This window comes from Typopeltis vanoorti, chromosome 4 (genome assembly GCF_054136105.1).
Source record: "Typopeltis vanoorti isolate ZY-2024b chromosome 4, IOZ_Tvanoo_1.0, whole genome shotgun sequence".
NCBI lineage: Eukaryota > Metazoa > Arthropoda > Arachnida > Uropygi > Thelyphonidae > Typopeltis > Typopeltis vanoorti.
Window position 1 is genome coordinate 19,263,210 of NC_143552.1, and position 15,547 is coordinate 19,278,756.

Below are 15,547 nucleotides of genomic sequence, written 5' to 3' on the forward strand. Positions count from 1 at the left end.
AAACATTTTGTAATAATGATAACATTAATTAGAAAAGTAATGAAGTTTAAGATATTAAAATTTTAGACAAATCAAAATATTCGGATGATTTATGAACATGCGAAAAACAAAGTGTGTGGTTGAAGGGGGACACACCAACATATGATTAATTATTCAAAAAATGTCTAAATGCTGCCACCATGTCGACTCGAAACTAAGAACACCCATACTCATCTATTGACAAGAAAAACGAATGTGTGTGTGATTTAGAGGACACCAGCATATAATTAATTATTCTGAAAAGTCTAAATGCTGCCATCATCTTGACTCTAATCTGAGAATTCCCATAGTCTTTAACGTCTTTAACAGGAAAGAAATATTGGAAAATTTAAACGAATTATTGGAAAATTAGTACTGCCAGCAATAGTAAACCAAAGACAAAACTTGACTACAATGAACGATGTGTGTCACACTGGGAAATTTCCAGATATCTGATCTGTAAACATCACCCACAATTCAATAGACAAACCAAAACACCATGTAATGTCACTGAGACATATGTTTCCCAGAAATTTACAAACTTATAACGTCATGATTCCTTATCTCTAGAAACACCCACAATGCTTTAAGCGATTCAAACATGCCATGTGATGTACTTGACAGATTTGGGGCCTCTGAGTGAAATTCCAAACTCTATCTTATCACTAACCATCCCACAATGCCATATGCAAACCATTTACTTACCTACAGCTCATAACAACACACATCCAGAACACTGACGTTGCTTCCCCCATTCACCCTACCCCTATTTGGTTTAACCATGCTACTGGCCAAGACGTCTATAGACGTCAAGTTTATAATGGATGTGAAGTGCATATTAAAATTATAATATGCATTGATATTACATTGAAATATATGATGGATACGAAGCATATGATGATGCTTATTTGATCCATAATGGCCAGTGAGGTGGTTAAAGTGTCCCACAATCACACCACGAATTCTTATCTACTAATATATCTTCCTTTTCCAATCAAAACAATAATGTCACTTATTTGCAACTAACAAATTGCATCACTTATCTTCATCTGATCACAACACACATCTAGGACACTGAAGTCACTTCCCCCATTCACCCTACCCCTATTTGATTCAGAGTGTTCCACCAATCACGACATGATTCCTTTTCACTATTTATCACCCACAATGCCTACACAAACAAAACAAACAACGTGACGTCACTGACACATATGTTCCCCAGAAATTCCACCTTCATGATGTTACACACAAGCATCTTAGTAACTAATTACGTCACGTTTCCTTATCTCTGAAGGACATCCACAATGCCATACGCGAAAAAACAAATAACGTGACGTCACTGCCGCATGTTCCCTAGAAAAATTCCAAACTTTCCAATCGCATGATGTCATGCACACAATGATGTCATCATCTGAACAACCAATCCTGTCACGATTCCTTATCTTTTCTTGATCTTGTCACTAGTGGCCACACTACAGATCTACACGTTTGCATGTTATGGCAGGTGCAGTATAGCTATTTGGAAGTGCATCTATGTATATTTAGATAGTAGTCGCCTCTTCCTATTATTGACTGTGTTTTCGACTATGTCTTTTTATGTCTATGACCATATAGATGAAGAATGATTATATACTGAGAGTAGGTCTAAGTATTGCGCTGTGTATTATTTGTATTCTTATATTTATGTTTATGTCAGCTATTACTGTCAGGTATTCTACTGCCCCTGCTTTTGCAGTAGAAATCCACATATTTAATTCATGCAATTTTAGGAATTTATTCATTTAAATGGTCTGTCGAAAGCATTTAATATAAAGAGTTCTTATTTTTGCTATTGTTTACTTCAATACATAGGCTTTCTGCATGTTCTGTTATTGTCGATTTTTGCTTGCTGAATACAGTGCGTGTGTATGAAAGTTTGGCATTTGATGACTTACTTCTTCATTTGTTGTGAATACCTCTGTTAATACTGAAAATCAACATATCTATATGATTATTCACATAAACTTGATGGATAATCAACAATTTTGGGTGCTTCTGACGTTGATGTGGAGAACAGGATTTCGGAATATGGAATTCAGGATATGGCAGCTGTAATATTCCAAGGTCATTAATTTGCATAGAAGGTCAGCGTTTATATGGATTGGTAAGTTTTCCTTTCTTATGATGCAGATAATGTTCCTTTTAATGTGACAACCTATTCAGATCTAAGGATTTTGTTTGAATTGGATTTGTGTCTTGCGACTTTTTAAAGAATTGTGGTATGGTCGTGGTGTGACCCTAAATACATACTTAAATACATACTACCTCTCTTTTGTGGCAAACGTTCTGTTTAATTTTTTTTTTTTTTTTTTTTTTTTTTTTTTTGAAATAAACAGATTCAATGTCTTTCTGTTCAATGGGTGTCAACAACAATAATGATATTTCCAAGATGCATTAGAAAATTTTAATTTACACTATTAACCAACAAAGATTCGAAATCAGTAATAAGTAATATGATCAAAGTGATTGGGATATTAAGTACTTTGTACACATACCAGTTTCATTTTACTTGCTGTAAACGATGGAGTCAATATGCTTCTCACTTCCTTCCATCGTTTGTAGCGAAGACCAATCAACATTTTACGGAAAATACCTGAAGCGGTAGAGGTCTATAAAAGGTAGAATAAACATGTTTACTTAATTATAAGGTTAAAAATATACAAAAATTAATCGATTCGTATCAGGTTAATTAGGCTTCATAATATAGCAATAAAATGTAATCGAATACTCTATGACCATTCCAAATATTATTAGATATGCTTTCATGTGGCATGAAAAAGCATATCTGATAAATACTATTTAAAGTTTTTCTAACTTTAAATCAATGAAAATCAGCTAACACCTTTTATTCCCTTATACGGAATAGGCGAAGTCTTTAAACCCTATCTAGCTTTGGGAGACTTAGGGGGCAGTTCAATCTCCACTGGTAGCTAATCAGAGATAACTGATCCTCCATCACTAATTATGGGCGGTACTGATGAAGAGACGGACAACAAGTGCTGCCATCTCTTGGTATCTAACCCTAACAGGTGTGATGCTGTCTGTAATAATGTCCACTGTATGGCCGATTTTCTTGAGTTTCGGTCGAAGAAAGGATTAGTAAAAGTTCCTGTTATTGGCGATTACACTGGAACTTAGTTTATCTTTGGACGGCATAGTGCAAGGATGCAACTACCACTTCCACTCAGCTACACTTTGTATTTATTTATTTATCATGTCCTGCGGAAACAACGTGATAAGTAATTACAGATTAGACAGCAAGAATAAAAAAGGAAGCTAACAATGCGACTTGCTTTGTTTCGATATCTTCTGTGTCATCCCAATAGGTGCTAAATAACTCAGTAAAATAATAATAATAATAATAATAATAATAATTATTATTATTATTATTAAGTGATACTTCCATGGAATCCAAGGGCTCATCGCAGGATGGCAGTTTACTCCACTCATCTATACACATCTACCCCAGCCAATTAATTCTCCTACTAAATATAATTATCATCACCACCACTTCTTTTTTTCTGCAGCTTATGCCACCAAAGTAGGGTAGCTGTTTTTAACGAGTCTCGCTCCACATCCTACTGTCTTGGGTTGCAGCCATATCCAAGTTCTTCATCCTCAAGTCTTCCTCCACCAGCTCCCTCCATCTCTTCTTTAGCTGCCTGCGCTTCCTCCTCCCCTGCACATCCATTTCTTCTCATATACTCGTCCTCCCTCCTCGTCACATCACCAAACCATCTCAACCTTGACTCCTGTATCTTTGATCATCATCATCACTATCACGAACAGTATTTTTTTGTCTGTAAATTGCATGTGTTTTAAAGGCCGATTTGCCTATACGCGGGATTAAAAAAAAAAAAAAAAACGAGTTTGAGGGAGGAAAAAAATCTTGCTACCTTCGTATAGAATCGACTAACTAACTTTCAAATGAAAAAGTCCGTATAAAGATTCTTCTCTCAACAACGAAAATCGAACTTAGGCCTTTTCTAGTCGAAGAGCGCAGTATGCCATCGTTTTTCCAATCGCTGCTGTTCTAATTCTGATTGAAAGTTTTGTTGCTTTAATTCTAGAAGTAGTAAATTGGGGTGTTTATTGGATTTTTTTTTTAAAGTTACCTAAAAGTGAAAAAAAAAAATAAAAAACGACCTCTTCGTGTGTATTTTTAATTATTTATTTTTTAATTAAAATATAGTTCAACAATTATTTAAGTGCTGAATTTATTTATTTATTTTTTATTTTATTTTTTGAAATAACAGTGTCGTATTTGGAAAGCCATTGTGGCGCTGACTGTCATTTGAAGAGAAATTGCAGATTGTGATGTTTTAAAGTGAATTTTGTTGGTGTGGAGGTAATGATTATAGTGAAATTTTGTAAATAGCTATTCTATGATGTGGTGATATATGTGACAAGTGTAAGAAAAGTATTCCTGTTTGTGCATATATATTTTAGCTCCTGAAGTAATGTAAGTAGATATTTTCATGTGATGCAAATTGTTATTCGTCCGAATTAATTATAGTTATGAAGACGCCTGGTTTAGTATCTGGTAGGGCTAAGTAGAGGTGTTTATAAAATTAGAAATTATATTGATTGTTAATATTAGCGTAATTTACAGACATTTGAACTTATAGTACTCGTAAAGAAATGTAAACCATATAATATATATTGCAGAAATCAGAGTGAAAACATAAATACTACCCTATTATGTACCCGAGTGAATCTGTAAACTTAGTCGTTAACACAGCCATAAATTAACTTAGCTAATAGAGCACAAGACTCGTTACTGGGATCTCGAAGCGCATGCACTCAGAAAGTTTAAAAAGAAAAATAGTAAATTAGAAAGAAAAATTGCATTATCATATGCATCCTACTGCATATCAATGTGTGTGTGTGTGTGTGTGTGTGTGTACACACACACACACACTGGGGAAAATGCAGATTATAATATTCTAAGGTGATTTTTGTATATATAACATATATCCCTACTTCATATATGAATCTGTATATAATATATATAATCCTACTGCATATCAGTGTGTGTGTGTGCGCGCGCACATTGTGACAGCATGTGTAGTGGGTGTCAGCTGTTTTGTCAGATAATTTTTGTTTGTTTTTATATAATTCATGTAATGATGTTTGATGAAGCATTCTGGCAATACCTGCAAAGTGTTTTAAGCAATTGATAATTCGTTAATTGCATTACTCTAGTTGCTGGGAAAGTTAAGCCTAATTTTCTTCATTACATAGTGTTGAAAAATATGTCGCATCAAAGGAAATCTCTTCTAATAAGACTGAAGGTGTATATATTATTCAGAAAACAATTATTTGCTTGCTTGTCTGATTACATTAAAATTACTTCAGTTATGATTTATATAACTGTGTTAGATATTGAATATTTACAACTGTTTTTGGTCAGTTGAGTAGTTTGTAGTGAGATTGGTGTTTGATGTTTAATCTAAAAGATGGAAACTGGGCAAATATGTTTTAAGTGGAACAATTACCAGCCGCACATAGCCGCGTTTTGTCCGTTACTTTCAAATGAAGTCCTGGTAGATATGACATTAACGTGTGAGGGATTGAGTTTAAATAGTCACATAATGGTCCTGTCTGCATGTAGTCCCTTCTTTCAGAGCTTATTTATAGAATATTCTTGTTAACATTCTACTGTTATTCTTAACAACATGAAATACACTGATTTGAAAACAATTATTAGCTTCCATGTACAGTGGACAGGTAAAGATTTCACAGGACCAGCTTACTGCATTCCTGACAGCACCTAACCCTCTGAGGATGAAAGGTTTAGAAGATGTGACGGGTGAAGAACGGGGCGATTTGGATATAAAGGAGGAAGTAATTCAGCGGACTGCAAGTTTCACATCAAGTTATGTATTGCATTTTTTGCCTGTTGCTTCACATCAAGTTACAAATAACATGTCTGGAATTACCTGTACTAGATTGATCGACACTCGCTTTTATCTTCAGGTGGAATCAGGCTATCATCTTCAGACGGTTCTTGCCTCTTACTAGAATGCAACAAAAGAATTTGGTGCAGAGTTGCCACCGTTAGGAAGACGTAAAAGAGGAAGGCCTAGGAAAAGATTTCCTCGCGACTAAAAATGTATAAAGAAAGAAGTGAAGGTAAGACCCATAGATCTGATCACAACAGGGGTGCTCCAGGATATTAATGAGGTGGCAGTGCCGCTCACGAGAGAAGGAAGATTACAGTTTTCATCACGTTACTCTCCGTTAACTTAAGTTTTCCTTCCTCATTCAAATGTAAATTATATGGGAGTATTTGGAGCGCCTGCCATCCGTAATTCAAGTGATAATTGGTTAGCTAAACAGAAACCTAACTTCGAGGCGCCACTAAAAGGCATTTGGAAGGAGTCCGATGCAGGTCTTCACACTCAATAGCCAATCAGTTCTAATTTCAGTTCCACTGGCTAGACTGGTGCAGAGTGTTGCTTCAGTTATTCATCCGTCTAATACTGGTAGTGCTAAATGTCAAACTCACGTTGCTGCGGATCTACTGTCCGTGTGAAAATGACCTATCTTTTATTTCTGGTCCTTCAATATCTCAATTGCAACACCTCGAAAGAGAAATAGATGAAGTCAGAATGGAAGCGGAATGCGCGAGAGCTGAATTAAGGACAATGAATAGAAATATTAGCACTCTTAAGAATAGCTTAGTGATGTGATAAGTAAAAGAATGGTTCGGAGAAAGAGTCAGGTGAATGTGGGAGCAACGGAGAGAGTGGAAGTGATGGGAATGAAAGAACATTAGAAAGAGAGATAATGAAAGGATGCCTCTCTTATGCTCCTCAATACGTATTGAGGAGCATAAGAGAGACATCTCCTATAAAAGATCACATGCATCTGCGCTATCCAGTCATGTTCTTTTCTCTAATAACCCTCATGACGATTTACAGAGTCACTCAGTTGGCTGGGATAAATCCGAAAACATTTTTCGCTGTAGTGATGAGTTTGAAAGAAAAATCATGGAGTCCAGAGAAATCCTCCTTAATCCTGAACATTTGAACAGCAATTTAAGTTATAATATCCCTGATAGCCATACTGCAGTTGTTCAATACCGGGGCTCAAGAACCTGCAAGCACGCATGCAAACAATAGCGCGTTAGATAGAACGACTTGAAAAATACGTTTTTGTGTCAATTATGTATTGCATTTTTTGCCTGTAATTCTCAGTTTTTTGTAACTTGAATTTTTTATTACTGTGTTCTACCTTTAGTGGCTACCTGAAGAAGGCTGAAACTAGTTGTATCATTAAAATTTAATATTTTATCTCGGTTTAAAGTCATTTAAAATTTATTCTTTATTATATTCTTTAAAATGTATCATTTCAACCTAGTAGAAGATCAAGAATCTTCTTCTACTACGCGTTATTCCCGCTTCCTATGCAGGGTCCGCATGTTACTTAGATGCGACTTCTTGTTAGTATATACTACTCCCAACCGACCTGTCGCGTGGTCTGCCGCTAGGGGGGGGGGGGTGAATATATTTTTGACTGTAGAGGCGTATGTTCACGGGGCCGGTTTGCCTGCTTGCGGGATGTGCTCAAGACCGGCTAACTTGACTATGTCTGAGGAAGATCTTCAAATTCCTCACGTCTACGACGGGAATCGAACATGGGACACTCCTTCCCCAGGCATATTGTTGCGAAGCGCAAAGCTAACCGCACGGACAGTAGAAGATCAAGAATATATATATAGCTTAGTAAATATATGCAAAATTACTTCTGGAGAAACATGAGCAAATGAAATATATTAATACATAAAAGTTAAATAGTTACATTGTAAGACTGCACAACAGATTTTTGCGAGTTTACATGTTATGAAGTTTTGCTTTCATATTCTATGGAGAGTATAAGTAGAAAATAAATAAAACATATACCAACTTACTGGACGGTTAATAAAGTTATGAAAATCCCGAACTTGTATCTTCTTAAGTAACTCAGGATCTGTGACAAGGAGAATCGGATTCATTCCAAAATAATACCTAAAAAACAATCAACTTTCAGGGTTATTTTTGTTGTTATATTTAACAATACTAATATATCAAAGCAATGCATAATCGCATATTTTTCGCTTTCTCAGGAATACCTTAATAGTAATTCTTATTTATTTTTTAAGGAATACGTCATTAGGGCAGTAACGTTATCTCATTGTTTGTGAGATAGACGGATGAACAAATCCTCTTATATCATTTTGTAACGTCTTTTATTTCCGAAAGCGCGATTAGATGGAACAAAACGATTCTAAGTTCTTAGAGGGTATGCTTTCTGTTTAGATAATTTTTCATATCCAGGTTCCGATAGCATCGTGTTTTGTGATTTAATTTTTATTTCATTTAACTTCATTTCATGAAACCTTTAATTTAGCGATAATTTTAGTTAGCCAATTCATGGTATTACAAGGGTCATTTCAAAAATTCTGCAGGCAGAGTATTCTTGGATAGTGGGATTGATATATATATATATATATATATATATATACACACACACACACACACGAGTTGTGACAATTCCCTTAATGTGCACACCTGTGAAAAAAACCTAAGTTTTCGGAGCTATACATTACTGACTACTACATCTTCGAAGTAGTCCCCTTGTGCATTTATACAATCATTTAGACAGTGTTCCCATTTTTGGAAACAGTCGTGGAACTATTTTTCTGGAATGTCCTTGAGTTTCTTTATCACATTATGCTGGATATCAGCGATGTCAGAAAATCTTCGTCCTTTTGGGGCAGTCTTTAATTTTGGCAACAGCCAGAAATCACAGGATGACCTAATTCGGTAATTGATTTTTTGTCCAGAAACTCTCTCAGAATGAGCGCACTATGGCTTGGCGCATTGTCGTGATTGATGGTCCACTTGTCAGGCCACATCAGGTCTTTTTCTCCTGTCTCGATTCATTTGTAATTCATCAGCCATTAATCGCATACTTAACCGTCTGTCAGACCGTACCAAATCTTGCACTCTGTTCACATTTGCGACTGTCATTTTTGTTTTGGGCTGCTCACTTCTGGGGTCGTCGTTCACATCTTCTCTCGCCCACCTTTGAAAAATTCTTATGCCACTCAAAGACACTTTACTTTTTCAGAGCATCCGCACCATATGTCACTTTCAACAGCTCCAATTTTTCAGTAGCAGTTTTGCCGATTTTTCCCGCAAAATTTGATGTTAACACACTGCTCCAAATTTCGATCGCACATTTTTACTCCGAAAGTTACACGCAGATCTCTATTGTTTCTGCAATAGCCAGCTAGCAAATGGCTCTATTGGCTTGAGATTTACGCACGCGTTAGTTAAAAGATGTACAAATACGATTTCTCATGTGACTCCAACCAAATCGCCACACGGGCAACACTATGCGGCCGTTCCAGAATTAAATTGTCACCTGTATATATGTGTGTGCGTGCAAACTGACTTTCTTTGCTGTCTTTCAGTTAATTAGACTTCTACTAAAACTCCCAACCAGAAATTTTTATGCTTGAAAAGGTCGATGGTTATAGCGTGAAATATCTATTCCTGCTTCCTCACTAAAGGAAGCGTGAAAACACTATGGATAAAGAACGGAGAAACATGTTTATGTCTTTTATCTGTCCGCATTGAAAATACCTGTTAACACATTTTAACATATTCACTTCAAATAAACCTAAAATACGTTCTTGTACTGTACTATCATGATTGACATTAAGCCAGCATATTATAGCCTCAAAATAAAAGGATTCTGAAAAAAGGAAATTTCTTTTATCACACTTGGATGATAAATATGATATAAAGTGTTAGATGAATTTCCTCCGCCTGAGACCACCTTCCTATTGGAGCTCTGAATTGAGACCTGAAACGTTTCATGTTTGGTTCTCAGAACTCTCTGCTTATAGCAATAATGTACAATAGGATTGCAATATTTCCTAGGAAGAATTCACACAAAAATGAATGAATAAATAAAAACGATAGGAAGAAACATTTTCTACAAATAAAGAAATTTTCGTTGAAATATAGCATAATATTCCAGTTGTAATGCTCGAGAGTAATGCGCCATTACTACGAATAGCTCGTTTATCTGCAGTGCATGCGCGTGCAATCATTTCGGATCTAACAGATTAAGTAATCTTTGTAATTGAGATATGCAGTGGGAGAGACTAGGTGTATAATGTTGACACTGCCGGTCGGTCTCTACTCTATTAATGTATATCCAGAATGAAGTGCGGATAATGCTGCAAGGGAAGCCCCTGTCCCATGCACCACGTGTTAAAATCAGTTTACCAGAATCAGAAAAATACATTGAATCAGAATCTGGTAAACTGATTCTGATTCAATGCTAATAAGATGCTTTCGATCTTGTGGTTATTTAAAATGGCGTCGTTATTCAGAAATAATAAATACATGTCCAATCTTTGGAACTTCTTAAATTTCAGATGTTTGGAATCAGAACTTTGTCCCTCATTTAAAGTATTAAACTCAGTGTGAGTACGCTTGCAGCTGGCATCCATATAAACAAGTCTCCGTGACCCCTTGCCATAATTGCAAACCCACCCCGAACTTCTTGTTAACAAAATATAATAATAAATAAAGTGTACTTTTGTCATTTTACCTGTAACAAAATTGGTTTTATGGTTATCATAAAATAAATTTTAAAATTCATTATAAATTTGTTTAAAACAACGAACGCCAATTTTCTTACAGTCATTATGCTTGCGGTTTTTATTCCGTACCTGTACACTGAGAAGCATGATCTCGATTATGTTTGTACATGTAACTAAGCATGGAAGGATTATTTAAAAAAAATAAATAAATAAAATTAAAGTAGATACCTATCTGGTTACAAGCTATTGCTATTGCGACATGTTTCATAACAGATGAATTTATAATTAATGTAACAATTTAAATTATCAGCTAATTAATACCAATGCTAATAAATAAGTTGCATCTGTGCACCTACCCCAAAACTCGACCATAGCGATTTATCCATTCCTTTTGACATTCAATTGGTCCCTGCAAAAAAAAAAAAAAAACGTATAATTGATGTTTTCTTTGTTAAAATCACAATAACAGTTCTGAAAATTACTTATTATAAATAATGATTGATTAGTATATTTCATTGCCATGGGCAATGAAGTATACTAATCAATCATTATTTGTAATGCCCATGGACATCCCGATGTACCTTGCCCAAGGGGATGTCCATTTGCAAGGCATATCGTGACATGTAGTCAAGTACTTGTAGCCGGTATAAATTAGAGGAATATGATATACCCAAGTCAGTGCGACTGTGTCCGAGCGAAATGGCTGTGAGAAGAGAACTGACGGAATTTGAAAGAGGCGTAGTGATAGGATACCATATTGCTCGTCCTATCTGTTCGGCAAATTGGACCATCCCAGATTAGCTATCAGTGATACCATGCTGAGGTGGAAGCTACGGAACTGACCATTGTATCTCTCAGCAAGACAGTGCGCCGTGTCATAAGGCTGATGCTGTAATTTGCGTGATTTGTGGACGTGAACGTCACCACACTTGACTGGTCTCCACAGAGCCCTGATATCGGCCCTATTGAACATTTATGGGATGAATTGGAGCATCGGTTCGGTTTAAGGGACGTCCGTTCCACAACAGTCCAGGACCTCATATATATATGAGGTCCTGGACTGTTGTGGAATTCATCCTGTATACGCTCACAGGATGAATGGTTCAAAATTCCCATTGATCGCTATCGTAGCCTTGTGGAAAGTGTTAGTATTTTACGTCTATAAAACAGTAACATAGTGTTTTACTTCTGTTTACTAGAAGACGAAAATTTTCTGGGAAAAAATCTTGCATATCTGCTAAGCTTGGCTAATTCATCCATGATTTAAAGAAAGGACAAATACATTCCCTTTGTCTTTGATGGTATTATCGAGCTATTCTCAACCACTGAGTTGTGTTCATTTTCGAGTGGCTTTGTGGAACTGTCCACCATTATCTGTACGATAAAGGACATAAGAGTTGCTTGGTTTGGATAAGTGATATAGCTTTTTTTCGTCGAATTTGCTTTCAGCGTTGAAATTTATTAGACACACACACACATTACTTTAAACCATAGGTTCCCAAACTTTTTCGGGCCACTGCCCACTTTGCAAGACATAAATTTTGTAACGCCCCCCCCCCATTATAAGTTTTCCGCGTTCAAGCCGTTTGATATTTTTGACGTAAATAGCCACTAATGATACATTACTGCTTAAATTTTTAAAAAGAAGTGGCCAATGTGTGCTTCATCTTGAACACAGTTATTGCTGTGTTCAAGATGAATGTTTAAACCCATATGTAAAGATTGTAAAATGTAAAACATTATGCACAGTTTCATACAATGGTTTAAATATGAAAATATGGAATACAATTAAGAGATTGCATTGCATTAGTAAGAATCTTATTGTAATAATTAAAATACCATTAAATATATTGCAAAATTGTTTATTTCTAACTTATAAAGTAAAAATACAAAGCAAAAATAACAAGTTAATGTGAAGGATGAGCCTGGTGCATTTTTAAAAGTTTGTTAATATCGGGTTCAACTTTTGTTAAAACAGTCGTAAATCGCCACGCTCAGTTATATGGAATCGGTTCCTTTTCTTAGATAGTAAGTTCACTACAGCACTAAACCCACGACCAAATAAGAAGATGGGAATGCAATTAAAATTTTCTGCACTATTTCCCATAATCCAGGGTACAGTGTCGGTATTGATTTTTGAAGCCAAAACTCTTGGTATCCAGTTTTGAATTTTTATTTTTAGTTCTTCATTTGTTGTGAGTTCTATGAGTTCCACTTCTAAATTTGATGATCCTGCTGTGCTTACATGCGAGAAAGGATCTAGAACCCAATTTCGTATATTCATGTTTAGAATATCCTTGAATCGCTCATTTAAATCAGCATGGAGAACCTCCAAGTGTTGGCAGTATGCAAGTAAATCTTCCTTTTTTGAGAGACACTGCTGATAAATTTGAAAAGTAGCTATATTCCCCTCGGCCCATATTCCGCTTGAACAGAAGAAGTTTCCCTACAAAAGCGGCAATAACGTTTTTTGTTTTAATTCAATTCATCACCTTGTAGTTGTAGATTGACTTCATTAAATATTTTATAGAGGTCTGTCAAATAAGCGATGTCATTTTTGGATGTAATCAGGTTCGCCCGCAATCCGTCGTCTCTGTTTTCTAGGAACTCTAGTACTGAATCAAACAAATTGTAAAATCGATTCAGACAAATACCTTTTGAAAGTCAGCGAACTTCTGTGTGAAGCCGCAAACGATTGAAATCTTCATCGTTTTCACTACAAAGCTGGCTAAACAATCTGTCACTCAATGAATTGCTTCTAATCTTGTTGACTACTCTAATAGCTTAATGGAGCGACGTGTGCAGGCGTTCACTTAAATTTTTCGCAACGAAATGTTGACAATGAAGAACACAATATATAGCGAGTACATTTGGTACTGCTTGTTTCAAATACGCTATGAAACCCTTGTGGCGCCCTGTCATTGCTGGAGCACCATCAGTAGCAGCAGACAAAATATTACGAATAGGAATGTCTTTCTCTTGAAAAAACTTATTCAGATTCTCCCTTTGTATCCGCTTCCAAGTTTTTAGCAAATAATAATTCTTGACAAACTTTTTCTTCTTTTATGAATCGTACGTATGATAAGAGTAGTGGTTCATTATTTGGGAGGTTGATTCATCGAGTTGAATGGAAAATTGGCATGTCTTAAAATAATCGCACAATGATTTTTCAACGTCTTCAGCCATTTCATCGATTCTTCTTTGCACTGAATTATTGCTCAAAGGAATTTTCCTGATGATATCTGACGCTGGCTTATGAAGCACAGTGTTTATTACTTCTTTTACTGCCGGCAAGATTAATTCCTCACCAACTGTGTGTGGTTTTCCCGCTTTTGCGATTAATAATGAAATATTATAAGAAGCTTGTAATCCGTCATTATCTTGTTTAGTGGACGACGTAAAAAGTTCTGATATAGTTAGACGTTTAAAATATTTTTTTTTCTAGTACTTGAAAATAGGACAAATCTTTATCCTTTTTGTCAGCATGCATTTTAGTCAAATACTCTTGTAGCCTTAGAAGGCTTCATTGCTTCATTTGAAAACACTTTTTGGCAAATCAAGCACATGGGTAATAATTAGTTCGTAGGAGACTGAATAAAACCATATTTCAAATACTCAAAACTGTACTGTCAACATTTCTTCTTATATTCAGAATAATGAAGTAATAAAATTTGCAAAAATATTCACAAAATAAAAGATTTAATTTACACTTTGTATGACTCCACTTATCTATCACACTCTCGACTGACGATTGTTGGCAAAGCACACAAAAAATAATGAAACTTATTCCTAAACCAATGGTATTTATAGATTTGAAATCTATCCCGAATCGACTTGCATGCATTGACTTGTTTGCGATACCATCGTACTCGTACTTTGAACAAGTCACTGCAAGCACCCATATTCCTGTCAAAACATGCTGAATTGAGTGAATTACCTACGTAATAATTGACCGACATACTACTAGCTAAGACTCGTCTGCTTCGTGGATAGACTAAAGCCTGTTTGGCACGATCAATTTTTACAATAGCAAAAAATGAATACATTTTTTAAGTGTATAAAAAATAGAAGTTAAAATATCCTGTATGTCACGTTCAATTTTTTATTTTGCACGCAAGCGCATTTTGTTCGAATAATTATAAATAATAATTAATAAATAAAATAATTACACAAGATATAAACAAACCTGCAAAGCATAACTACAGAAAACAGTATAATAAGTTTCGAATAATATTTGCTTTGTTTTTTCCCTCTAGTTAGCAATATAAGTTAGTACTAACTAGGCTAACTAAAATTTACGATTTTATTTCTTTCTTGCCATTATTATTTTTACTCGTAATATTAAATTATATAAAATTGGGTTTATTTTTGTACAAATCAATTAGAAACGTGGTTTTATATATTTCATATATATTTATTTTGAAATGAAATATAACGAATATATTTGCTACTGTAAACAAACCTATTACACACACACACATACATGCTCTATTTTCTCGTTGACATAGAAAATTGACATGTATTTCTATCTGACATGGTAAATTTTCAAATGATTAAATAATTGAAATATAAAATTGATAAAAAATGTGATCGTGTAAGACGGGCATAAGATTAATTAAAATGCAATGCTTAAATTTTAAATGATTATCTAATCGCAAAATCACGAAAATAATTAATTTTTAAATATATATTATTAATTTCTTCTATAAAGAGCCACCGAGCCCTAGACCCCCTGAACGCCCCCAAATGCTTCTGATCCCACTATAGCCCCCCCCCCGAAGGCTTCAGCGCCCACTAGGGGGGGAAGGTACCGCCCACTTTGGGAACTATGCTTTAAACAATAGATCTCGGACTTAAAATCGAGAGCAATGATAGTGACAGTTA

The 15,547-nt window shown here is 35.3% G+C and overlaps 1 protein-coding gene across 1 annotated transcript in view; it reads right to left on the minus strand.

The window, feature by feature from the left end:
• LOC150107146 (cytochrome P450 3A24-like) overlaps nt 1–15,547 on the minus strand; it is a 61,082-nt gene that overhangs the window by 37,297 nt on the left and 8,238 nt on the right. Inside the window, exons 3-5 of the mRNA XM_090391028.1 lie at nt 11,020–11,072; nt 7,973–8,069; nt 2,553–2,666 (exon numbers count right to left, since the gene is read on the minus strand). Of these exons, the coding sequence (XP_090247154.1) occupies nt 2,553–2,666; nt 7,973–8,069; nt 11,020–11,072 (264 nt within the window). The remainder of the gene's footprint in view (nt 1–2,552; nt 2,667–7,972; nt 8,070–11,019; nt 11,073–15,547) is intronic.